The sequence below is a fragment of the Rhinopithecus roxellana genome, chromosome 2, assembly GCF_007565055.1.
Source record: "Rhinopithecus roxellana isolate Shanxi Qingling chromosome 2, ASM756505v1, whole genome shotgun sequence".
Lineage (NCBI taxonomy): Eukaryota > Metazoa > Chordata > Mammalia > Primates > Cercopithecidae > Rhinopithecus > Rhinopithecus roxellana.
The window spans coordinates 44,851,130-44,878,148 of NC_044550.1; the positions used below are offsets into that span (position 1 = coordinate 44,851,130).

Here is a 27,019-nt window from a genome sequence, read left to right on the forward strand (position 1 = left end):
TGTTCCATTTCATTCCATTCATATTCTATTCAATTACATTCCATTGCATTCCATTCCATTCAATACCATAGTTCCTATGCGCACTCTTTTCCCTTCCCATTCCGTTCTACTTTTCCATTCCATTCCATATTCCATTCATAGTCCATTGTCATTCCTAGTCCTTTCCCATTCCTTCCATTCCATTCCATTCCATTTCCATTCCAATTCCATATTCCATACGTTTATGCATTATTACAGGAGATTACTTCCATCATTCACCAATCCATAGGTCTCATTTCATTCCATATTCCAATTCCTACTTCCATTCCAATCTTCCATGTCATATGCTCATTTTGCCATCCGTTGCATATTCAATTCTTTTCCATATTCCATTCCATTCCATTTCATACTCCATTCCATTCCATATTCCATTCTATTCCCTTCCATATTCCATTAAATTCCATTTAATTCCATTCCATTCCATATTCCATTCCATTCTATTCCACATTCCATTCCATTCTATTCCATATGCCATTCCACCCATTTCATATTCCATTCCATTCCATATTCCATTCCATTCTATTCCATATTCCATTCCATTCTATTCCTTATGCCATTCCACTCCATTTCGTATTCCATGCCATTCCATATTCCATTCCATTCCATATTCCACCCATATTCCATTCCATTCCTTATTCTATTCCATTCCATTCCATATTCCATTCCATTCCATTCCATATACCATTCCATATCATTCCATTCCATATTCCATTCCATTCCATATTCCATTCCATTCCATTTTCCATTCCATTCAATTCTATTCCATTCCCTTCCATATTCTATTCTTTCCAATTTCCATTCCATTCCATATTCCATTCCATTCCAATCCATTCCATTCCGTTCCCACTTCCATTTCGTTCCATATTGCATTGCATTCACATATTCCATTCCGTCTCATTCCATTCGTTCCATATCATTCCTTCCATTTCCATTGCATTCCATTCCATATCCATTTCCATTCCATTTTTCCATCCATTCCATTTCCATTCATTCCCTTCCATGTCCTTCCATTCCATATTCTATTCCATTCCACTCCGTTCCATTCCATTCCATTTCATATTCAGTTCCATTCCGTTCCATTCCGTTCCATTCTATTCCATATTCTATTCCATTCCATTCCATTCTATTCTATTCCACTCCATACCATATTCCATTCCATTCCATTCCATATTCGATTCCACTCTATTCCATATTACATCCATTCCATATTCCATTCCATACCATATTCCATTCTATTCCATATTCCATTTCATTCCGTTCCATTCCATTCCATTTCATATTCCGTTCGGTTCGGTTCCGTTCCGTTCCTTTCAATATTCTATTCAATTTCATATTCCATTGCATTCCATATTCCATTCCATCCATACCATATTCCATTCCATATTCCATTCAATTCTGTTCCATTCCGTTCCATTCCATATTTCATTCCATTCCATATTCCATTGCATATTCCATTGCATTCCATATTCCATTCGATTCCATATTCCATTCCGTTCCATCTTCAATTCTATTCCATTCCTTATTCCATTGAATTCCATTCCATATTCCAGTCCATTCTATTCCATCCCATTGCATTCCATTCCATTCCATATTCCATTCCATTCCCTTCCATATTCCATTCCATTCCACTTAATTCCATTCCATTCCATTCCATTACATATTCCATTCCATTCCATTCTATATTCCACTCCATTCCTTTCCATTTCATTCCATTCCATTCCATTCCATTCCACTCCATTCCATTCCATATTCCATTCCATTCCATATTCCTTTCCATTTCATTCTGTATTCCATTCCATTCTATATTCCATTCCATTCCATATTCCATATTTCATTCCATTCCAGTCCATTCCAATCCGTTCCATATTCCATTCCATTCCATATTCCATTCCATTCCATATTCCATTCCATTCCATATTCCATTCCATTCCATATTCCATACCATTCCCCTTCATTCCATATTCCATCCATTTCAATTCCATTCCATTCCATATTCCATTCCATTCCATATTCCATTCCATTCCATTCCATTCCATTCATTTCCGTTCCATTCCCTTCCATTTCATATTTCGTTCCATTCCATTCCGTTCCATATTTCATTCCATTCCATATTCCATTCCATTCCATTCCTTTCCATTCCATTCCATTCCATTGTATTCCATTCCATTCCATATTCCATTGCATTCCTTTCCATTGCATTGTATTCCATTCCATTCCATTCCATTCCATTCTATATTCCATTCCATTTCATTCTGTATTTCATTCCATTCCATTTCATATTCCATTCCATTCCATTCCGTTCCATTCCATTCCATTCCATTGCATTGTATCCATTCCATTCCATTCCATTCCATTCCATTCCTCATTCCATTCCATTCCATTCCATTCCTATTCCATTCCATTTCCATTCTGTTTCATTCCATTCCATTTCATATTCCATTCCATTCCATTCCGTTCCATTCTATTCCATTCCATATTCCATTACATTCCATTTCGTTCCGTATTCCATTCCTTTCCATATTCCATTCCATTCCATATTCCATTCCGTTCCGTATTCCATTCCATTCCATTCTATTCCGTATTCATTTCCATTCCATATTCCATTCCATTCCACATTCCATTCCATTCCATTCCATTTTCCGTTCCGCTCCATTCCGTTCTTTCCTTTCCTTTCCATTCAATTAAATATTCCATTCCATTCCATGTTCCATTCCATTCCATTCCATTCCATTCCATTCCATATTCCATTCCATTTCATTCCTTATTCAGTTCATTCCATTCCATTCCATTCCGTTGCATTCCATTCCATTCCATATTCCATTCCATTGCATTCCATATTCCTTTCCGTTCCATATTCCATTCAATTCCATTCCATATTCCATTCGATTCCATTGTATTCCTTTCCATATTCCATTCCATTCAATTCCATGTTCCATTCCATTCCATTCCATATTCCATTCCATTCCATATTCCATTGCATTCCATATTCCCTTCCATTCCGTCCATTCCATTCTATATACCATTCCATTCCATATTCCATTCCATTCCATTCCTTTCCATTTCATTCCATTCCATTCTGTTGCACTCCATTCCATTCCATATTCCATTCTCTTCCGTATTCCATTCCATTCCATTCCATATTCCATTCGATTCCATACCATTCCATTCCATTCCATATTCCATTCTATTCCATATTCGATTCCATTCCATATTGCATTCCATTCCATTCTATCCCATTCCGTTCCATTCCATATTCCATTGCATTCCATATTACATTCCATTCTGTTCCATATTCCATTCAATTGCATCTGCCATTCCATTCCATATTCCATTCCAATCCATATTCCCATTCCATTCCATATTCCATTCCATTCCATATTCCATTTCATTCTATCCCATTCCATTCCGTTCCATGTCTTTCTGTTCCATATTCCATTCCATTCCATATTTCATTCCATTCCATTCCATTCCGTTCCATTCCATTCCATATTCCATTCCATTCCGTTTTCCATTCCATTCCATTCTATCCCATTCCATTCCATTCCATATTCCATTGCATTCCATATTCCATTCCTTTCCATATTGATTCCATTCCATTCCATTTCTTTGTTCCATTCTCCTTTCCATATTCCATTCCATTCCTTCCCTTCCATTCCATATTCCATTCCATTCCATTCCATTCCCTTCCATTCCGTATTTCATGCATTTCCATTCCATTGCATATTCCATTCCATTCCCTTCCATACTCCATTCCATTCGCATCATATTCCCTCCTTCCATTCCATATTCCATTCCATTCATTCCATATCCTATCATTCCAATTCATCCATTCCATATTCCATTCCATTCCATATTCTATTCCATTCCATATTCCATTGCATTCCATTCCATTCTGTTCCCTTCCATTCCATTTCATATTCCTTTCCATTCCATTCCATTCTGTTCCATTCCATTCCATATTCCATTCCATCTATTCCATCCGTATTCCATCCATTCCATATGTCCATTCCATTCCAGTTCCGTCAATCCATTCCACTCCATTCCATTTTCCATCCATTCATATTCATTCCCTTCCTTTCCATATTCCATTCTATTCCGTTCCATATTCCATTCCATTTCCTTCCATTCCATTCCATTCCATTCCATATTCCATTTCATGCCATATTCCATTCCGTTCCATATTCCATTCCATGCCGTTCCATATTCAATTCCATTCCATTCCATTCCATATTCCATTCCATATTCCATTCCTTTCCATTCCATATTCCATTCCATACCATATTCCATTCCATTCCGTATTCCATTCCATACCATATTCCATTCCATTTCATATTCCATTCCATTCCATTTCATTCTGTTCCATTCCATTCCATCTTCCCTTTCTTTCCATATTCCATTGCATTCCATATTCCCTTCCATTCCATATTCCATTCCAATCCATACCATTCCATCCCCTTCCATTTTGCATTCCATTCCATATTCCATTCCATTCCGTATTCCATTCCATTCCATTCCATTCCATTCCATATTCCATTTCATTCTATTCCGTATTCCATTCCATTCCATTGCATTCCATATTCCTTTCCATTCCATATTCCATTCCGTTCCATATTCCATTCCATTCCATTCCATTCCATATTCATTTCCATTCCATATTCCATTCCATTCCACATTCGCATTATTCCATCCATTTTCGCTCCGTCCGTTCCGTTCTTTCCTTTCCTTTCCGTTCAATTAAATATTCCATTCTATTCCATGTTCCATTCCATTCCATTCTATTCCATTCCATATTCCATTCCATTCCATTCCTTATTCCAGTTCATTCCATTCCATTCAATTCCATTGCATTCCATTCCATTCCATATTCCATTCCATTGCATTCCATATTCCTTTCCATTCCATATTCCATTCGATTCCATTCCATATTCCATTCGATTCCATTATATTCCTTTCCATATTCCATTCCATTCAATTCCATATTCCATTCCATTCCATTCCATTCCATATTCCATTCCATTCGATATTCCATTCCATTGCATTCCATATTCCTTTCCATTCCATATTCCATTGCATTCCATATTCCCTTCCATTTCGTCCATTCCATTCCATATTCCCTTCCATTCCGTCCATTCCATTCTATATACCTTTCCATTCCATATTCCATTCCATTCCATTCCTTTCCATTCCATTCCATTGCATTCTGTTGCATTCCATTCCATTCCATGTTCCATTCCATTCTGTATTCCATTCCATTCCATTCTCCATATTCCATTCGATTCCATACCATTCCATTCCATTCCATATTCCATTCTATTCCATATTCGATTCCATTCCATATTGCATTCCTTTCCATTCCGTATTCTATTCCATTCCATTCCATATTCCATTCCATTCCGTTCCATATTCCATTCAATTGCATCTTCCATTCCATTCCATATTCCATTGCAATCCATATTCCATTCCATTCCATATTCCATTCCATTCCATATTCCATTTCATTCTATTCCATTCCATTCCGTTGCATGTCTTTCTGTTCCATATTCCATTCCATTCCATATTTCATTCCATTCCATTCCATTCCGTTCCATTCCATTCCATTCCATTCCGTATTGCATTCCCTTCCATTCCATTCCATATTCCATTCCATTCCATATTCCATTCCATTCCATTCTTTCTCATTCCATTCATTCCTATTCCTTGCATCTATTCCATTCCTTCTATATTGATTCCATTCCTTCCAATTTTCCGTTCATTTCATCCTTCCATATTCCATTCCATTCCATTGCCTTCCATTCCATATTCCATTCCATTCCATTCCATTCCCTTCCATTCCGTATTTCATGCCATTCCATTTCATTGCATATTCCATTCCATTCCCTTCCATACTCCATTCCATTCCATCCCATATTCCATTCCATTCCATTTTCCATTCCATTCCATTCCATATTCCATTCCATTCCATATTCTATTGCATTCCATATTCCATTACATTCCTTTCCATTCCGTTCCCTTCCATTCCATTTCATATTTCTTTCCATTCCGTTCCATTCCGTTCCATTCCATTTCATTCCATATTCCATTCCATTCTATATTCCATTTCGTATTCCATTCCATTCCATTCCATTCCATATTCCATTCCATTCCATTCCGTTCCGTTCCATTTTCCACTCCATTCCATTTTCCATTCCATTCCATATTCCATTCCCTTCCATTCCATATTCCATTCTATTCCGTTCCATATTCCATTCCATTTCCTTCCGTTCCATTCCATTCCCTATTCCATTCCATTCCATTCCATATTCCATTTCATGCCCTATTCCATTCCGTTCCATATTCCATTCCATGCCGTTCCATATTCAATTCCATTCCATTCCATATTCCATTCCTTTCCATTCCGTATTCCATTCCATACCATATTCCATTCCATTCCATATTCCATTCCATATGATATTCCATTCCATTCCATATTCCATTACATTCTGTTCCATTCCATTCCATTCCATATTCCGTTGTGTTGCGTTCCGTTCTATTCCATTCCGTATTGCATTCCATTCCATATTCCATTGCTTTCCATATTCCCTTCCATTCCATATTCCTTTCTCTTCCATTCCTTTCCATTACGTTCCATTCCATTCTATTTCATATTCCCTTCCTTTCCATATTCCATTTGATTCCATTCCATATTCCATTCCATTCCATTCTATTCCATATTCCATTCCATTCCATATTCCTTTCCCTTTCATTTTCCATTCCATTCCATTCCATTCCATTCCATTCCATATTCCATTGCCTTCCATATTCCATTGCATTCCATTCCATTCTATTCCATTCCATTCCATTTCATTCCATTCCATTCCATATCCCGTTCCATATTCCATTCCATTCCACTCCATTCCATATTCCATTCCATTCCATTCCTTATTCCATTCCAATCCATATTCTATTCCATTCCATTCCATTCCATTCCATTCCATTCCATATTCCAGTCCATTCCATATTCCATTCGTTTCCATTCCATTCTATTCCATTCCACATTCCACTCCATTCCATTCCATTCCATTCCATTTCTTTCCGTTCCATATTCCATTCCATTCCAGTCCATATTCCATTCCATTCCATATTCCATTCCGTTCCATATACCATTCCATTCCATACTCCTTTCCATTCCTTTCCATTCCAATCCGTACCATTCCATTCCTTTTCATATTCCTTTCCCTTCCGTACCGTTCCATTCCATTCCATATTCCATTCCATTCCATTCCATTCCGTATTCCATTCAATTCCATATTCCATTCAATTCCATTCCATTCCATTCCATATTCCATTCCATTCCAATCCATTCCATTCCATATTTCATTCCATTCCATATTCCATTCCATTCCGTATTCCATTGCATTCCATATCCCATTCCATTGTGTTACATTCCATTCCATTTCATATTCTGTTTCGTTCTGTTCCATTCCGTTCGATTCCATATTCCATTCCATTCCATATTCCATTCCATTTCACATTCCATATTCCATTCCATTCCATTCCATATTCCATTCCATTCCATATTCCATTCCATCCCATTTTACACTGTGGAGTTTGTGTTCTTTTGTTTTTCACAATAAATCTGGCTGCTCCAGCTTGGTGTCTCAAACAGTGCTGTGTGTATCACACTTTTTTATCCATTGCCCCTATTGGACCTGTGCAGAGTTTGGGAAGCTCATACTTTGGAATTGGCTTCATGAGCCCTAAACGCTTTTCCTGCCATATTGTTCACCTGTTTTCTCAGCCACCAGTGCAATGAGACTGGAGAATTTGTTTCCCCACATCCTCAGGATATTACATGCATTCCTTTTTTTTTTTTTTTTTTCCCTGAAACAGAGTCTTGCTCTGTTGCCCAGGCTGGAGTGCAGTGGTGCAATCTCAGCTTACTGCAACTGTGCCCGGAATTGGTTCCTTCCCTGGTTCTTGGTCTCGCTGACTTCAAGCGTGAAGCCACGGACCTTCACAGTGAATGTTAACAGTTCTTAAAGATAACGTGACCAGAGTCTGTTCCTTCAGATGTCTCCAAAATTTATTCCTTCCTGTGGGTTCGTTGTCTCACCTGACTTCAAGAGTGAAGCTGCAAACCTTCACAGTAAGTGTTACAGCTCTTAAAAATGGCATGCTCCCAAAGACTGAGCAGCAAGATTTATTGTGAAAAACAAAAGAACACACACTCCACAGTGTAAAAAGGGATCCCAGCGATCGCGGATGCTGGCACAGGTGACCAGCTTTTATTCCCTTATTTGGCCCTGTCCATATCCTGCTGATTGGTCCATTTTACAGAGCACTGATTGGTCCATTTTACAGAGTGCTGATTGGTCCATTTTTATAGAGTGCTGATTGGTGCATTTACAAAACTTTAGCTAGACACAGAGCACTGATTGGTGCATTTTTACAGAGGTCTGATTGGTGTGTTTACAAACCTTTAGCTAGACACAGAAAGCTGATTGGTGTGTTTACATTCCTTTAGGTAGACAGAAAAGTTCTCCAAGTCCCCACACAACTCAGAAGCCCAACCGGCTTCACTTCTCACAGTCTCTGCCTCCCGGATTCAAGGGATTCTCTTGCCTCAGCCTCCCCAGTAGCTGGAAGTAACAGGTGCCGCTTCACCAAGCCTGGCTAATTTTTGTATTTTTAGTGGAGACGGAATTTCACCATGTTGGCCAGGCTGGTCTTGAACCCCTGATATCAAGTGATCTGCCCACCTTGGTCTTTCAAGGTGCTGGGATTACAGACATGAGCCACTGCGCCTGACCGTATTATCTATATTGCTTTCTTTCTTTTTTTTTTAGACGGAGTTTTGCTCTTGTCACCCAGGCTGGAGTGTAATTGCGTGATCTTGGCTCACTGCAACCTCTGCCTCCCGGGTTCAAGCAATTCTCCTATCTCAGTCTCCTGAATACCTGGGATTACAGGCAGCCGCCACCATGCTCAACTAATTTTTGTATTTTTAGTAGAGATGGGGTTTCACTATCCCCAGGATGGTCTCAAACTCCTGACCTCAAGTAATCCGCCTGCCTCAGCCTTCCAAAGTGCTGGGATTACAGAGGTGAGCCACCGCGGCTGGCCATATTACCTATATTTCTAGTGTTTACGATGGGTGTGAAGTGACATATTTGTATTTTAATTTGTATTTCTTTGACTTCAAGTTAGGTTGAGCAGCTCTTCATCTACTTTAAGGCATTAGATTTTCTCCTTCCATGGACTGTCTGTTCCTGTGCTTTGAATATTTTCTCTACGAGGTTCTGCCTCCTTGTTGTGGTCAATTAACATACATTCTTTGCACATTCTAGATTTTGATATTTTAGATGTGGGATGTTGCAAATCTCACACCTTAATCCACCAGCTTTGTCAGTGGTGTTCTTTCTTGAACAGAAATCCTTCATTTTTGAAGAAGAGAAATCTGTTTTTTTATATACTGTTTAAGAAATCTTTTGTCATTCAAAATGTGTAAAATCTTCTTACATTTTATTTTATTTGTTATTATTATTTTTTTGAGATGGAGTTTCACTCTCGTTGCCCAGGCTAGATTGCAGTGGTGTGATCTTGACTCACTGCAACCTCTGTCTCCTGGGTTCGAGCGATTCTCCTGCCTCAGCCCCCAAAAGTAGCTGGGATTACAGGCATCCACCACCATGCCTGGCAAATTTTTTTTGTAGTTTTAGTAGGGACAGGTTTTCACCATGTTGGCCAAGCTGGTCTTGAACTCCTGTCCTCAAGTGATCTGCCTGCCTCGGCCTCCCAAACTGCTGGGATTACAAGTGTGAGCCACTGCGCCCGGCCAAATCATCTTACATTTTCTATTACTAGCCTTGTAGTTCTGCCTTTCACAGTTAAGTCTAATTCATTTGAAGTATTCATTTATTTATTTATTTATTTAGATACAGTGTGTTGCTCTGTTGCTCAGGCTGGGGTGAAATGGCACCATCTTGGCTCATTGCAGCCTCGATCTTCTGGGCTCAAACAATCCTTCCACCTCAACCTCCCAAGTATCTAGGACCACAGACATGCACCACCACACCCGGCTAATTTTTGTATTTTTTGTAGAGATGGGGTTTCACCATGTTGCCCTGGTTGGGCTCCACCTCCTGCACTCAAGCAATCTTGGTGCAATCAGGTGCGTGCCACCACACCCAGCTAATTTTTGTATTTTTAGTAGAAATTGGGTTTCACCATATTGGCCAGGCTGGTCTCAAACTCCTGATCTCGTGATCTGCCTGACTCAGCCTCTCAAAGTGCTGGGACTATAGGCGTGAGCCAGTGCGCCCGGCCAAGGAGTAGACTTTTTAAATTTCCTTGATAAACATTTAATGAGTTCATAGTTTGGTTAATTTCTAGATACTTTACAACTGTGTCAATACTGGAAATGAAATCTTATTTACATTTAATATTACTTAGTACTTAATTTTCTAGTTATTGCTGGTGTAGGAAAACACTAATTTTTTTTAATTGGCATTTGTCTTGCAACTTTATCTGACACTTTATTGAAACTCCAAATGACCTACAGCTTGACATCTCCCTCAATCAGGGAGCAGAAAGAAAGACTACCAGAGTACCACTTTCCCAGCTCCCAAAAGCTTGGAAATGATTAAGCAGTAAATGAATTTGGAGATCTCTCTCAGACTTTTCACAGCGAAGTCATTAAGAATGAAGAGAAGGAGATTCAAACCATGAGTTATGAACCCAAATGCCTGCATAAAGGAATAAATGGACTAGGTGTAAAGCAACAGGGAATGGTGGGGACTGTGGCAAATCGGAAAGGACAGACTCTAACTAAAAAGGGAAGACCTAGTTAGCCTCAGCTAATTCTTGCCATGCAGCAATGAAAGCCCAGTTTTTTCACATCATTAGAGTTTTTAGGAGAAGCCCCATATCCTTGATTTTACAATATTAGCAATTAATTGAAAAATTTAAAAATACTGAGTGGGCCAAAAAAATTGTATCTGTGGGTTGGATTTGTTTCGGCAACCTATGGTCTAAGAATGTCCCAAGTGGTGGGGACGATAGGGAAGTAACTGAATATCACTTCTGTATCCTACCCTCTGTTAACCCAGAATATCTGAGACAGGTCTCAGTCCATTTAGAAAGTTTATTTTGCTAAAGTCAAGGATGTGTGCCTGTCACACAGTCTCAGAAAGTCATGATGACATGTGCCCAAGGTGGCCAGGGCACAGCCTGATTTTATACATTTCAGGGAGACGTGAGACATCAATCAATATATGTAAGATGAACACTGGTTCAGTCCGGAAAGGCAGGACCTCTCAAAGCTGGCAGGGGGCTTCAAGGTCACTGATAGGCGAGAGACAAACAGTTGCAATCTTTGGAGATTCTCATTAGCTTTTCCAAAGGAGGCAATCAGATACGCATTTATCTCAGTGAGCAGAGGGATGACTTTGAATAGACTGGGAGGCAGGTTTGCCCTAAGCTGTTCCCAGCTTGACTTTTCTTTTAGCTTATGATTTGGGAGTCCCAATATTTATTTTTCCTTCACACCTCCTATTTCCTTTTTCCTTCCCTCCTACCCCACGTTGCCTTAACTGTGCAGGGTTCTATTCCAGCCAGCTTGGACACTAGGCTTGTGGAAATTCAGTTTAGAATTTAAGGAGAGAAGAGGAAGACTGGGGCTTGAGAAGGTGTGTGATGGATCCAGATCATACAGCCTTGAGAAATCCCTGGAGGACAGATGTCTAAGGTGGGACACGAATTGACAATTAGCTTACCAGCTTTACCTGAACCCAGGTTTGACCCCAGAACCATGCCAGCATTTCCCAACCTCGTTTGGAGCTGAGCAGACCAGGATGGATCCCATGAATGAGTCCATATGCTGGACCGGAACCAGCCTTCCATGGTGTAAGGGCTGTTGGTGGTAAGGGCTGAATTGTGTCCTGCCACCAAATTCTCATGTTGAAGTCCTAACCCCAAGTACCTCAGAATGTGGCAGTATTTGAAGATACAGCCTTTTTTTTTGTTTGTTTTGTTTTGAGATGGAGTCTCACTGTGGCACCCAGCCTGGAGTGCAGTGGCACAGCACAATCTCAGCTCACCGCAACCTCCACCTCTCAGATTCAAGCGATGCACATGCTTCAGCTTCCCGAGTAGCTGGGATTAGAGGCATGCACCACCACATCCAGCTAATTTTTGTATTTTTATTAGAGACGAGGTTTCACCATGTTGGCCAGGCTGGTCTCAAATTCCTGACCTCAAGTGATCCAGCTGCCTCTGCCTCCCAAAGTGCTGGGATTACAGGCGTGAGCCATTGTGTGCTGGTGCCACTGCAGGCATTCATTAATTAGAGGCCAGGGGTGCTGTTAAACATTCTACAATGCACAAGACAACCCTGCTCCCCAACAAATGTGTACGGGTCTTAATCCAATATGGCTGGTGTCCTTATGAGAAGAGACTAAGACACAGACACACGCAGAGGAGAGACCATGTGAAGACCCCGAAAGATGACGACCATCTACGAGCCAAGGAGAGAGGACTTAGAAGGAATCAATCCTGCTGACGCCTTGATCTTGGACTTCCAGCCTCCAAAACTGTGAGAAAATAAATTTCTGTTGTTCAAGTACCCAGTATTTGGTACTTGTTTATGGCAGCCCCAGCAAACTAATACATTAGGGTTTTTTTTTTTTTTTTTTTTTTTTTTTTTTTTAGAAATTGAGGTACAGAGTTGGGTGTGAAGATTTCTGGGGATCAGTGTTGGAAAATCCTATAAGAACACGAGGAAAAAGGAAAGGCCAGGCATAGTGCTTCACACCTGTAATCCCAGCACTTTGGGAGGCTGCGGCAGGTAGATCATTTGAGGTCAGAAGTTCGAGACCTGCTTAGCCAACGTGGCAAAACCCACCTCCACGAAAAATATAAAAATTAGGTGGGCATGGTGGCACGGGCCTGTAATCCCAGCTACTCGGGAGGCTGGGGCTGGAAAATCTCTTGAGCCTGGGAGGTGGAGGATGCAGTGAGCCAAGATCACATCACTGTCGTGCAGCTTGGGTGGCAGAGCAAGACTCAGTCTCAAAAAAAAAAAAAAAAAGAACATGAGGAAGGCAGAATAGGGCAGAGTGAGGAGAAGTTGCATTCAGTGAGGTTGCAACCAACATGGAGTTTTGGAGCTGGGATGCCCTGCCCTTCAGCCCTGTTCCAAATTGAGGCAAGGGACCTCTGTTTTCCTACATCAGTCATTCTCAAGGTGAAGGGAGTGTGATTTTGCTCCTAAGGAGGTGTTTGGCTGTCACACTGGGAAGCAGGGGTGGCGAGTGTCCACTGCAGCATTCATTAATTAGAGGCCAGAGGTGCTGTTTAACATTCAACAATGCACAAGACAACCTTGCCCCTCAACAAAGAACCATCCAGCTCAAATGTCAATAGTGCTGAGATTGAGAAACTCTGCCTACATCAGGGAGCCACTAACCATGGGCTGCTCTTGCAAGGGTATGCCCTTGGGCAGATCCCAGCAGCTTAGGGCAATTCCCAGTGCGGCGTGTAGCTGTGAGCTCATGTTCCCAACAGATTGGAAACGCGTGTGTTTGCCATGAAGAGAGGATCTCAGCAGAGCAGAGTCACTCTCTGGCCCCTCAGACTGCTCTTTCTTATGTTATAAAAATTATGACCTACCATATTTAGGACCTGATATAGTTTGGATATTTGCTTTGCTCAAATCTCAGTATTGAAATGTAATCCCCCATGTTGGAGGCGAGCCCTGGCAGGAGGTGATTGGATAATGGGGATGAATTTCTCATGAATGGTTTAGCACCATCCCATTGATGCTGTCCTCATGGTAGTGAGTTCTCGTGAGAGCAGGTTGTTTAAAAGTGTGTGGCAAAAAATATAAAAAATAAAAATAAAAAAGTACGTAATAGGCTGGGTGTGGTGGCTCACACCTATAATCCCAGCACTTTGGGAGGCCAAGGCAGGTGGATTGCCTGAGCTCAGGAGTTCAAGACCAGCCTGGGCAACATGGCAAAACACAGTTTCTACTAAAAATACAAAAAAATTAGCTAAGCATGGTGGCACATGCTTGCAGTCGCAGCTACTCAGAAGCTGAGGCACCAGAACCTAGGAGGGGGAGGTTGCAGTGAGCCAAGATCGTGCCACTGTACTCCAGCCTGGGTGACATTGAGATTATCTCAAAAAAAAATATATATATATATATATAAATGTATATATATTCAAATATATATTTAAATACATATATTCTCTCTCCATATATAGATAGATATAGAGCTCTATCTATCTGTAGAGAGAAACAAAAATAAAATAAATAAAAGTCTGTGGCACCTGCCTCGGTCTCTCTTGCTCCTGCTCTGGCCATGTAAGACATGTCTGATCCGCCTTCGCCTTCTGCCATGATTGAAAGTTTCCTGAGGCCTTCCTGGAAGTCAAATAGCTATCAGCACCTTGTTTCCTGTACAGTCTGCAGGACTCTGAGCTAATTAAACCTCTTTTCTTTATAAATTACCCTGTCTCAGGTATTTAGTTAATAGCAATGCAAGAACGACCTAATACAAGACCGTATCCTGTAGGGTTTACATATATTATCTCGCTTAGGCCTCATAAAAAGCCTAAGTGGTGGTTTTCATCGTCCCATTTTATAGCACAGGAATCTGAGACTCAGAGAAGGTTAATCACTCACCTAAGGCTACTGAGCTTGTCATTTGAATCCAGGACTGTCAGCCTTCAACCTCTGGCTTTTTTGCAAATAGGAGAGACAACATTTGCTAAAACAGGAGCAACACTCATAGGAGGAGGAGGAGGATGAACTGCAAGCTTAGCCTGGAATGAACATAGAGCCCAGGTTCAGAGCAGCATGAAGCCCTGAAACAATGTCTGATACTGTGCGAACATTCCAAGGCCAGACCTGAGCTCAGGATTCCTGGAGAGAAGCCTCCTGCCACCTTCCTATCTGCAAATGTTAATGGGTTATGAAAAATAAGCCCTATCATCAGGAGGACTTTTCTTTTTTCCCTCCTCAAGGAGAATGCATGGACCTTTAGACTTTGTATGGTAACAGTAATTATAAAAAAGGAAGAAAAAAAAACACTTTCTGGTAGTCAATTGTATAAAAATAATTTTATTTACTACTGTAAATAAAGTAGTGCAAAGAGTAGTTTGGACCCACAATATTGCATTACTGATTTATTTACTACCTTAGCAGCATGTAGTATACAGACATTCTGCTCTTTCTCTTCCTCTCTCTCTCTCTCTCTCACACACACACACACACACACACATCCCTGTACGACTCAGGCAGGCATAAGGGGTAGGGATGAAACTATAAGCTAAAGGCTTACTTTCTGCATATTCCGTTGCTGCCAGTCTATTCTAATGGGTAATTCATGGAGAAGACTACAGTTAAGTACTAAGAATCTTCTAAATGTAATTTCATGGATTGCAATTGAAATGTAAAAGATATCCGACAATGTCATTAAATGATTCGGAAGCGCTGCGACCGTAGACAAATTCAAGGAGAAAAATGTAAACCAATTTACAAAGCTATCACCCTCCCTGCATTTCCAGGCATACACAATTTACTTCAAGGTGACTTATAACTGCTCGGTCTTGGAAGTCAAAGAGAAATCTATCAATTCGGCTTTGAGGAACAGGGCTGTGGCAAACACAGGTACCAAAATATTATCTACCCTGTAGGGTAGTCATAACTTTCTGTTCTTTGATAAAGGAATGAACCACGCACGATGGTTCTTAAGACACATCTTAGTGTATAAGAATCCAGATCTGCCACAGGGCAAGCTGTGACTCCTAATACATACAATCACTGGAACAAAGGCTGTGATGACCCAGTAGCCCTCCCCACATGCCCTATGATCAAGATGTTCCTTGTATGTGTTTGAGGACCTTTGGGATTACCACTGCCTGATCTGGGTACTTCCTTGTAATTTGACTTTTAAAAAAAGGACACCAATTGCAAAATTTGCATCCAGTTGACAAGACATTTAAGGTGTTTATCAGGATCATGCCCTGGCCCCAGCTTCCCAATATCAGCTGTTGAAAAGATTCTCTCTCATCCGGAGAGAACCGGAGTGGACAGTTCACCCACGTGGCTCCAGGTTATTAGTGACTGTGGGCTGGTCTTGGTCAGAGGCATCTGCAGCTGGAGTCACAGCTGGACTTGCAGTCGACGTGGCAGTGTCTGGAGAGGCCCAGGATGGTCTTGGAGAGGGATCGCTTGCTGCAGAGACACATGCACAGCAGGTGCTGAATACTCAAAACAGTGCATTCAGGACGTACAACCACACCTAGACTCTGGCAAGCCAGGAGAGATGCATCTAGTCTAATGACTCTGACACTAACTAGCCAGGCAACTCTGGGCCCATTATCTAAGTTTAAGAAGATGGCACCACATACTGACAATCTGATTTCTAAATAAAAACCCTTCAAGAGTTTCACCTCCAAGTGCCAATGCTCATCTCCAAGGGGACATTCTAGGAAGTTCAAGAATGGGTCCCCAAACTTCTGGCTTTTCTGGATATATGCAGGAATTCTCCTTCAGGCCCCTTCCAGTAACTACAGAAGAGGTCGTGGATTCCAACACTCTTCTGAAAGAATAGGAGAGTGATGGGGAGGGGCAGGATGTTGTAGAATGATGTGCCCTTTCTAAGGTCATTAAAGCCACTACTCTGGCAGGTGATCTAGTGATTAGAGTCCCAATGATGAGGTACAAAGACCATTTTGCAACAGTCAGGAGAACTGGTTTGGGCAAGTCTCATTCATCTGCTGCTAACAAGTGACCTTGGGATAGATACAGACGGCAGACATTTTGGTTGTAGAATGTTTGAGTCTCCTGGGCCTCGGTTTCGTGACTTGTGAACTCAGAGTCTTGGATTAGATGACCTTGAAACCCACTTTGATCCTAAGACTTACCTTCCTGGTGATCTCTGAGGAAGTTAATGAAGTACTAAGGCATGTATTTTCAAGCTCAGGGAAATGTTTAAATCACCATGGTAACAAGATAAATCAGCAATCAGTTTTCTGATTTTTTTTTTTAAAGTGCCAATGTGTAAATGTAGAAAGAATGTGTAATTAGCATTGCCACCGTTTAAATCTTTGGTAAGAGCGTAGTAAAAATGTTCGATGTCTCTACAGGAAGTTAGTCATTATCTGTGTGAGGACTCCCCCTCTTCCACTAGGGGGTTTGCAATCACTGCACAAGACCCCCACAGCCCAGCCTAATTTTAAAGTGGCCTCTTTGTCTGTGCTCACCTGGAATGTGCACTAATTTTATTACTGGACTAGAATCAAGGTAACCAGGACAACAAGCATGCTGTTTAAAAAATTACAGAGTATATTCCAGAGCCAAATAGGAGTGATTTGTGAATTATTTGCTGCCTGGGGGACCATTTTCTGTACATTAGTGAGAATTATCAAGAACTGGCCCAAACTGCAGCTCATGGGCCAAACGTAGTCATTGCTTGTTTTTGTATGGCTCGTGGTTTAAAAACAGTTTCTACACGGTTGAACAGAAGAATAGTAATATTTCGTGACATGTGAAAAATACATGAAATTCAAATTTTGCATCCATAGTAAAGATTTATTAGAAACCCAGCCACAGGCTTTGTGCCGTGGCTCATGCCTGTAATCCCAGCACTTTGGGAGGCCCAGGCAGGCAGATAACCCAAGGTCAGGAGTTTGAGACCAGCCTGGCCAACACAGTGAAACCCCGTCTCTATAAAAAATACAAAAATTAGCTGGGCGTGGTGGCGTGTGCCTGTCAGCCCAGCTACTCAGGTGGCTAAAGCAGGAGAATTGCTTGAACCTGGGAGGCGGAGGTTGCAGTGAGCCAAGATTGGGCCACTGCACTCCAGCCTGGGTGACAGAGCGAGATTCTGTCTCAAAAAAAAAAAAAAAAAAAAAAAAAAGAAAGAAAAAAAAAAAGAAAAAAGAAATCCAGACACAATGGCTGCTTTTCAGCTACAGCAGCAGAGTGGAGTAGTTGTGACCAAGACAGCCTTGAGGGCCCAAGATGTTTATTATCTGGTCCTTTACAGAAAAAGTTTGCTGATCTCTGCTGTTGTTAGGAAGAACATCTGCTTGCCGACTGACCAGATGGAAGCAAAAAAGAAAGAATACGTGGGACTATGTTGAATTCATCCTGAAATGAGAGAATGTTTGCACAAAGGCGGTATAAAGAGGAAAGCCCTAGAAATTGTATGCTATAAGTAAGATCATGCCGACTTCATCTGGGCCTCTGGATCTAGCAGAGACTGGATTCATGTCACTGAAACACTTTTCAGGAGTGGAGATACTGGTAAGATGTCAAGCTAATGAGATAGGACAGGAGTACAACCTCTTCATAAAATCTCTCTGACTGTTAGGCTACTGCTTTCTTCATAAGCACTGCTTTGTGACATTTTACTATAATTTTAGTAGAAACCTTATTAGCTGGAAATGTAGATGACAGGAAACAGTAGGAAAAGGTTTAATTAATCTTATACATATCACCTTACTCTTTTTAAAAGAACATTAGGCTAACCACTTAGCCAGAAGGAATGAGTTGCCTTAAGTTATAAATGTATTGAATAGGTTGACGTTGGTTTAAAAGGTTACCTAGTTGTACCGAGGAACTAGTAGTTCTACAAATCTTGCTCTAGATGGTGTATTCTATTGAGACATAAAGTTGACATGATATTAGTAAGGCAGGGTTCTTTCTTTGAAATAGTGACTTCTATTTTCCCCTTCTGTTCTTGCCTTTAGCTTCCTTCAGGCAACTGGCCAGGCTCCATGATTTTTTGGTCTCAGGGGAGGTTTGTGGGCGGGCAGAAGTGGAGACGGCTCCAGACATAGACTTTACTTTGGGATTTTTTTGTTTTTCAAAAGCCTGATCCATTAAGGCAATTATGCTTGGTGTACCCTCCCAAAGAGTGGACAAAGGAGAGCCCTTTTGAGATGCAACAGGTGAGGAAAGGAGCTTCTTGGAGTCCTTGGGTTGTACCCACAGCAGGGCCTCTACCTTGCCCCATCAGCAATCAGAAACGAAGACTTGGGAGAAGAAAGGCTAATGACACTTGGCTTTGGCAAAGATGATGGAGTGCCCAGGTGACCCAGAAGCTGCAAAGCCAATGGACCTGGGGGAACAGTGTAGGCCCAGGGTGATGTGTGTCCTACTATCAGACTGGTGACTACCTGAGTGACCCTAGGGCCACCCAAACCCAGGGACCTTTCCACCACCGTGGGAGGCATAAACCGCAAGAAAGACTGAGCTGCCTGGTGGGATGCGAGCCAGGAGTCAAACACAAGTTCCCTTGAAGGAAAGAATATATATATTTATCCATAAATATACATGTATTCTTTATATATAAATATATATTCTTTATATATACATATATGTATTCTTTTTAAATATAAATATATATGATGAAGATCAAGACATTGACTAATCTATTGAAAGTACCAATTGAGCTATCTTGGTATTTTTGATCGATTAGTCAATGTCTTCGTTGAAATGCTTTAAAAAATAGTTGAATGGGCTGGGTGTGGTGGCTCACGCCTGTAATCCCAGTACTTTGGGAGGCCAAGGCAGGCAGATCACGTGGCCATGAGTTCAAGACCAGCCTGACCAACATGGTGAAACCCCGTCCCTACTAAAAGTACAAAAATTAGCTGGGCGTGGTGGTGTGCACCTGTAATCCCAGCTACTCAGGAGGCTGAGGCAGAATAATTGCTTGAATCCGGGAGGTGGAGGTTGCAGTGAGCCGAGATAATGCCACTGTGCTCCAGCCTGGGTGACAGAGTAAGACTCCATCTCAAAAAAAAAAAAAAAAAAAAAAAAAAAAAAAAATAGTTGAATGGGCCAGGTGCAGTGGCTCATGCCTGTAATCCCAATACTTTGGGAGGCTGAGGTGGGTGGATCACTTGAGGTCAGGAGTTCAAGACCAGCCCAGCCAACATGGTGAAACCCTATCTCTACTAAAAATACAAAAATTAGCTGGGCGTGGTGGCGCACACCTGTAGTCCCAGCTACTCAGGAGGCTGAGGCAGGAGAATTGCTTGAACTCAGGAGGTAGTGGTTGCAGTGAGCTGAGATCTCACCACTGCACTCCAGCCTGGGCAATAGGGTGAGATTCCATCTCCAAAAAAAAAAAAAAGAAAGTTGAATGTTTTAGAAAGAGTCTAATAGCAAAGAAAAGCATACTAGGCTTTGGTCATTATGTCTGTTTCTGAGGTAAATCAAGCTATTTATGTGTAGGTGTTACCTAGTGTCAGCATGCTTTAATTGCAGGTAAAGTACCCCAGAGGACATACTCCTTGAGAACTAGCAGCTAACATTTGTGGTTTTGCTTTGTTTTGTTTTGTTTTTGAGATGGAGTTTCACTCTTGTTGCCGAGGCTGGAGTGCAATGGCGCGATCTCGGCTCTCTGCAGCCTCTGCCTCCCAGCTTCAGGCGATTCTCCTGCCTCAGCCTCCCAAGTAGCTGGAATTACAGGCATGCACCACCATGCCCAGCTAATTTTTGTATTTTTAGTAGAGATGGGGTTTCACCATGTTGGTCAGATTGGTCTCAAACTCCTGACCTCAGGTGATCTACCTGCCTTGGCCTCCCAAAATGCTAGGTGTGAGCCACTGTGCCCGGCCCATTTGTGGAGTTTTAAACACTTTACATGTGTTACCTCATTTGGTTATCTCAACTACAACAGGCAGTGGGTGTACTACTATTTCTACTACTTACAGAAGAGGGAACTGAGGCACAGATAGGCTCCTTCCTTTGCCCAAGGTCACATAGCTAGCTAGTGGCAGGGCCAGGAATCTTAGCAGCATGCCTTCCACACCAATGCTGTTAACTACCTTCCTGCACTGCTAGCCTTCTGAATGCAGGACAATTTAATGTGGCAAATGCCATGACGTGTCAACCATATATCACAGAGCATATAAACTCAGGAGGAAAATGAAGGTAGTTGGAGCTGAACGCAAAATGGATGGACAGCTCAACTGCAAGTCTTGACTATAAATCATTACTTTTTAAAAACAACTGACTGGAAAAAATGCAAATCACAAAATGACAAAACTCTCTAACTTATAGCAACAATCCTCACCCCAAGCTGCTGACGGGAGGCTCCTAACTCTCAAATCCATTTCCTCTTTTTCACACTGTCAGTCAGCACCCATAGTTCATTATTAAGTTTGTTTCAGACCGGGCACGGTGGCTCAAACCTGTAATCCCAGCACTTTGGGAGGCCGAGACAGGTGGATCACGAGGTCAGCAGATCGAGACCATCCTGGCTAACCCGGTGAAACCCCGTCTCTACTAAAAAATACAAAAAAAACTAGCTGGGCGAGGTGGTGGGTGCCTGTAGTCCCAGCTACTCGGGAGGCTGAGGCAGGAGAATGGTGTGAACCCGGGAGGCGGAGCTTGCAGTGACCTGAGATCTGGCCACTGCACTCCAGCCTGGGCGACAGAGCGAGACTCCGTCTCAAAAAAAAAAAATAATAAAAAAAAGTTTGTTTCACAACACCATGGCTGCTACATGCACCCATCCCTGTCTTCCCCCAGCTGTGGGGCAGGTCTCAGGACCTTGTGCCAGCTCATCGGGGAGACACCAAGTGGTAGAAACTTGGTCTCTGAGCAGCACTGCCTTTGCGGCAGCTTCTCCTCACCTCGTCCGTGCCTCAATTTCCCTGCCCCATCATCCCATCAGCTCCACTGTGCTGCTGGAGTACCTTCTTACTTAAAAAGTATTGACAGGCCAGGCACAGTGGCTTATGCCTGTAGTCCCAGCACTTTGGGAGTCCAAGGCAGGTAGATCACTTGAGGTCAGGAGTTCGAGACCTGCCTGGCCAACATGACGAAACCCCGAAACCCCGTCTCTACTAAAAGTACAAAAATCAGCTGGGGGTGGTGGCGCGCACCTGTAATTCCATCTACTCAGTCAGCTGAGGCAGGAGAATCACCTGAGTCTGAGAGGTGGAGGTTGCAGTGAGCCGAAACGGTACCACTGCACTCCAGCCTAGGCGACAGTGAGACTCTGTCTCAACATAAATAAATAAATAAATAAATAAATAAATAAATAAATAAATAAAATAAATAAATAAATAAGGTCAGGTGTGGTGGCTCACACCTGTAATCCCAGCACTTTGGGAGACAGGTGGGTAGATCACCTGAGGTTGGGAGTTCGAGACCAGCTACTACAAATACAAAATTAGCCAGGCATGGTGGCACATGCCTGTATTCCCAGCTACTTGGGAGGCTGAGGCAGGAGAATCGCTTGAACCCAGAAGGTGGAGGTTGTGGTGAGCCGAAATCGTTCCATTAGACTCCAGCCTGGGCAACAAGATTGAAACTCAATCTCAAAAATAAATAAAACAAACAAACAAACAAATAAATAAATACAAAAAATATTGACAAATTTGCACTTTGATGAGGACTTTTTAAAATGCAAAAATAATGTACTACAACTTTTTTTTTTTTTTTTTTTTTTTGAGACAGGGTCTCATTCTGTTGCCCAGGCTGGAGTGTAGTAGTGCAATCTCAGCTCACTGCAACCTCCATCTCCGGGGTTCAAGCAATTCTCATACCTTGGCTTCCCAAGTAGGTGGGATTACAGGCACATGCCATGATGCCCAGCAAATTTTTGTATTTTTAGTAGAGATAGAGTTTTCGCCATGTTAGCCAGGCTGGTCTCGAACTCCTGACCTCAGGTGATCCAGCCACCTCGCACTCCCAAAGTGCTGGGATTACAGGAGTGAACCACCATATCCGTCCCATATTTCAACTCTTAACATTAGTTCTAACAGGGCTGGCAGACACTACTGTGGGGGCACATTTTGGAAATGTGTGGAATTTTTTTCTTTTTCTTTTTTTTATACTTCTCAGCCCTTACTACTCGAAGTATGCTTTTACTAGACAGCAGTGTGGGCATCATCTAGGAGTTTGCTAGAAATGCCAAATCTCAGGGCTTACCTACTGAACCAAAACCTACTGAACCAGAATCTGCATTTAATAAGAACCCTGGATGATTTATATGCACATTAAAATTAGGAAGCACTGGGCTAGAATGTACTTATTGAAATCAATATTATTTTATTATAATTAGTTTCTTTTTATTTCCCTTTTATATTGCTGTTAGGGCCCTATATTGATTATTTTAAATGTGTGTAGAAGGGTTAATTATTAAGAATTTCATGGCCGGGCGCGGTGGCTCAAGCCTGTAATCCCAGCACTTTGGGAGGCCGAGACGGGCGGATCACGAGGTCAGGAGATCGAGACCATCCTGGCTAACACAGTGAAACCCCGTCTCTACTAAAAAAAAAAAATACAAAAACTAGCCGGGCGAGGTGGCGGGCGCCTGTAGTCCCAGCTACTCGGGAGGCTGAGGCGGGAGAATGGCGCAAACCCGGGAGGCGGAGCTTGCAGTGAGCTGAGATCGGGCCACTGCACTCCAGTCCGGGCGACAGAGCGAGACTCCGCCTCAAAAAAAAAAAAAAAAAAAAAAAAAAAAGAATTTCATTTCAAGGTACTAAAAAGTTCGTTACAAAATATTTGCTATGTGAGAGGCAATGGGTTTGAGACAGATGACAATCACTGTTTTAAAGTACTGTGATTCTAAAAATAAGTTTGAACTTCTGCTGCCCTATATCCATTCTTAATCTTTTTTTTTTCTTCCACTTTTTTAGAGACTGGGTCTCATTCTGTTGCCCAGGCTGGAGTGCCATGGTGTGATCATAGCTCACTGCAGCCTTGAACTCCTGGGTGCAAAAGATTCTCCTGCCTCAGCCTCCCCAGTAGCTGGGACTGCAGGCATGTGCAACCACATCCGGATAATTTTTATTTTATTTTATTTTATTTTAGAGACAGGGTCTCACTATGTTGCCCAGGTTGGTCTCAAACTCCTGAGCTCAAGTGATCCTCCCTCCTGGGCCTGTCAAAGTGTTGGAATTATAGGAGTGAGTCACTGTGCTTGGCCTCCTGGTCTTTATTTCCTTATTTGGGAAAGCTACTTCACCTCTCTGCCTCAGTTTCCTCATCTGTAAAATAACGGGCATAGAATTAAATAATTTTTATGATCCTATCCAAACATAGCCTTCTTTAGACTGGTCAAGCAAGAAGTAGGTATGTGCTGGAGAAAGCAATTGAAAAAGTTTGAGAAAAACGATGAAAATGTATGAAAGAACTATGGGGATATAGGAAAAGCAAAACGTCACAGGACAGGAGAGACACGGAGACAAGAATGTGAAGAGACTAATAATGAAGGCATGGAGACAGAAAAAAGAGATGACTTCTGATCAAAGCAATTCTACCCGCCCATGAATTTTCATGGCTACCAGCTGGCATAAAATCATAAAGACAAATTTCAGTTCCTCTAACGGAATTGCATTTGTAATAATCATCACAATATTTCTACAGAGTAAAAATGACAAAGATAATTTGAAATGGAAAACACTGACAAGATGCAAAATAAATGACTATACCTGGCAACAAATTTAGGGACGGGACAGAATTTGCATGAGTGAAGTTTATTAACCGGCAGACTATGGGACATCAAGCCCGGAAGGTTTTGATGGGTCCCTGTTAACCTCCTCAGGTAAATCAGAGAGAAATGATTTCGCACTAGCTCCTTGCAACAGTGACTTCCTTCTCGCCGTGGAAGAGACGGTGACGTGCACCCCTTTCACTTTTCATTATCTGCTACACAAATAACAGCTACGCAAATGCTCCAATGCCATGTCCAGTCCTAATCTATACATTTGCAAATGTCTCTGTTTGTCTCCATGGGTTATTATATCCTTTTGTAACCGTCCGAGATGGTAAAATATCAGTTTTCTTTCTCTCGAGAGACCAGAGACGTCTGTGGGTGTGAGTACCGACTATGCATGAGTTATCGCAAATGACACGATGGGGGCCTTCCTCTTACTCAGCTTATGGTCTAATAGAGGAGATAAATGTAAGAGCTAACATTTATTGGGAAGGTTTTATATGCCAGATAAATATAACAGCTAATGTTTAACTACAGTTGTCATTTTGGTAAGTGTCTTATGTGTATTTTTTTTTCACTTAATATTTTTTTCATTTTATGTTCCTGGGAAGTAGCTACTCTCAGAATCTCATTGTATTGATGAGAAATTTGGGGATCAGAAAGGTTAAATAGCTTGTCATAAGTCATACAGCTAATGAGTAGCCAAGCCTGGACTCTAAGCCCAAATAGAAGCAAGTAAGGCTTGCTTGTCCTTAACTGCTATTCTATACTAGCTCAGAAAAATAACAATGATTAGTGGAAACCATGCTCAACTAAATGCCCACTTTACGATTCCTGCTCATTCCCTCCCTCTTGAGTCTGTGTGGCCGAGGATTTTTATTCATTATGAGTGTTTGTTTATCCTCTTACACATTTGATTGCTTGACTGAATGGAAGGGAAGACTTCATGCTGCCAGGGGCTTTGGCGCTGTGTTTTCAGGCACACAGAGGCAGAATTCTGACAGATGTATTTTCAATGGAAGAAGTTGTATTAGGTCAGTTTCTTAAGCTTTTTAAAGAAAATCCTCATTTTGAGGGTTGGTGCGGTAGCCCATGCCTGTAATCCCAGCACTTTGGGAGGTCGAGGCAGCCAGATCACCTGAGGTCAGGAATTCGGGACCAGCCTGGTCAACATGGTGAAATCCTGTCTCTACAAAAATTAGCCGGGTGTGGTGGTGCATGCCTGTAATCCCAGCTACTCGGGAGGGTGAGGCAGGAGAATTGCTTGAGCCCAGAAGGCAGAGGTTGCAGGGAGCTGAGATCACACCACTGCACTCCAGCCTGGGTGACAGAACGAGACTCCATCTCAAAATAAAATAAAATAAAATCCTTATTTTGAAAAATACAATAGTAACTTTGTGGCCTCCCAACAGCCAGGAATTTCATATACCTCTAGAAGGATTCCCACCCTGTGAAGACGACCCTAGGGATAGGAGATAGCATGACCAAGGGCACCAGGAGGGAAAACACAATTTTTCCGGTAGACCAAAAAAAAAAAAAAAAAAAAAAAAATCCCTGCTTTTTTTTATATATTGCTTTCGCTTTTTATAAATCTTTACCTGAGACAGACTGGAAATACTGCACAGTCCAGGCGATCAATATGGACAGCAGAAAGGTTCCCAGAAAGTAGATCTGCAAACATCAGAAGCACACATTAGTGACTGACAAAGGCCAGGGGCCACAAGGGCGGGGCTGGTGGGAGATGAAACCTACCAGGGCTGAGTGCAGGACAGCACCCCAGAGAAGCCGCAAGTGCAGGTAAAGCCAGGCCAAGGAGCAGGGGCTGAAGGACTCCTCATTACTGTGGCTCCAGCACCTGCAGACAAAGCCCAGGGCATCTTGACGTGTCAGCCAACTTTGGTGGCACGACCCAGGACTGGCATTTTCAGATCCACAAACCTACATTCTTCTGCTTTTGGACAAATGAGCACACTCAACTGACAAAGATGAGAGACAAAGAAAGAAAGCCAGTGGCCAAATAAGTGGTTTGGCCTGATCTGACATTCTAGAATCCCAGTAGGAAGTTTAGAAAAAGGTCAGTTTTGTCCTTAATTAAGAGTCAAGCCTGTTCTGCTGTGGTGACAGCAAAAATTTAAAAATAAATAAAATAAAAGTCAAGCAAGACGCTGAAGCACAGGACCTGCTAGAACAGTATTTCTCTTTAAAGTGCATATGTAGGAATGCCTCCTTAGCTTTCAGAAAAGCATCAGCTAATTAGGCCGGGCCTGGTGGCTCACACCTGTAATCCCAGCACTTTGGGAGGCCAAGGCAGGTGGATCACTTGAGGCCAGGAGTTAGAGACCAGCCTGGCCAACATAGGGAAACCTTGTCTCTATTAAAAACACAAAAAATTAGTCTGGTGTGATGGTGCACGCCTGTAATCCCAGCTACTCAGGAGGCTGAGGCATGAGAATCACTTGAACCCAAGAAGTGGAGGTTGCAGTGAGCTGAGATTGCACCACTGCGCTCCAGCCTGAGTGACAGAA

General features: G+C 42.0%; 1 protein-coding gene across 2 annotated transcripts in view; it reads right to left on the reverse strand.

Moving 5' to 3' along the window:
• Positions 1-15,122: 15,122 nt before the first annotated feature.
• The window catches only part of SEL1L3 (SEL1L family member 3), a 118,668-nt gene continuing 106,771 nt past the window's right edge, over positions 15,123-27,019 (reverse strand). For both annotated transcript variants that reach the window (XM_010367999.2, XM_030915853.1), the window contains exons 22-24: positions 26,247-26,349; positions 26,093-26,165; positions 15,123-16,258 (exon numbers count right to left, since the gene is read on the reverse strand). In XM_010367999.2, the coding sequence (XP_010366301.2) occupies positions 16,119-16,258; positions 26,093-26,165; positions 26,247-26,349 (316 nt within the window). In that variant the 3' untranslated portion in view covers positions 15,123-16,118. The remainder of the gene's footprint in view (positions 16,259-26,092; positions 26,166-26,246; positions 26,350-27,019) is intronic.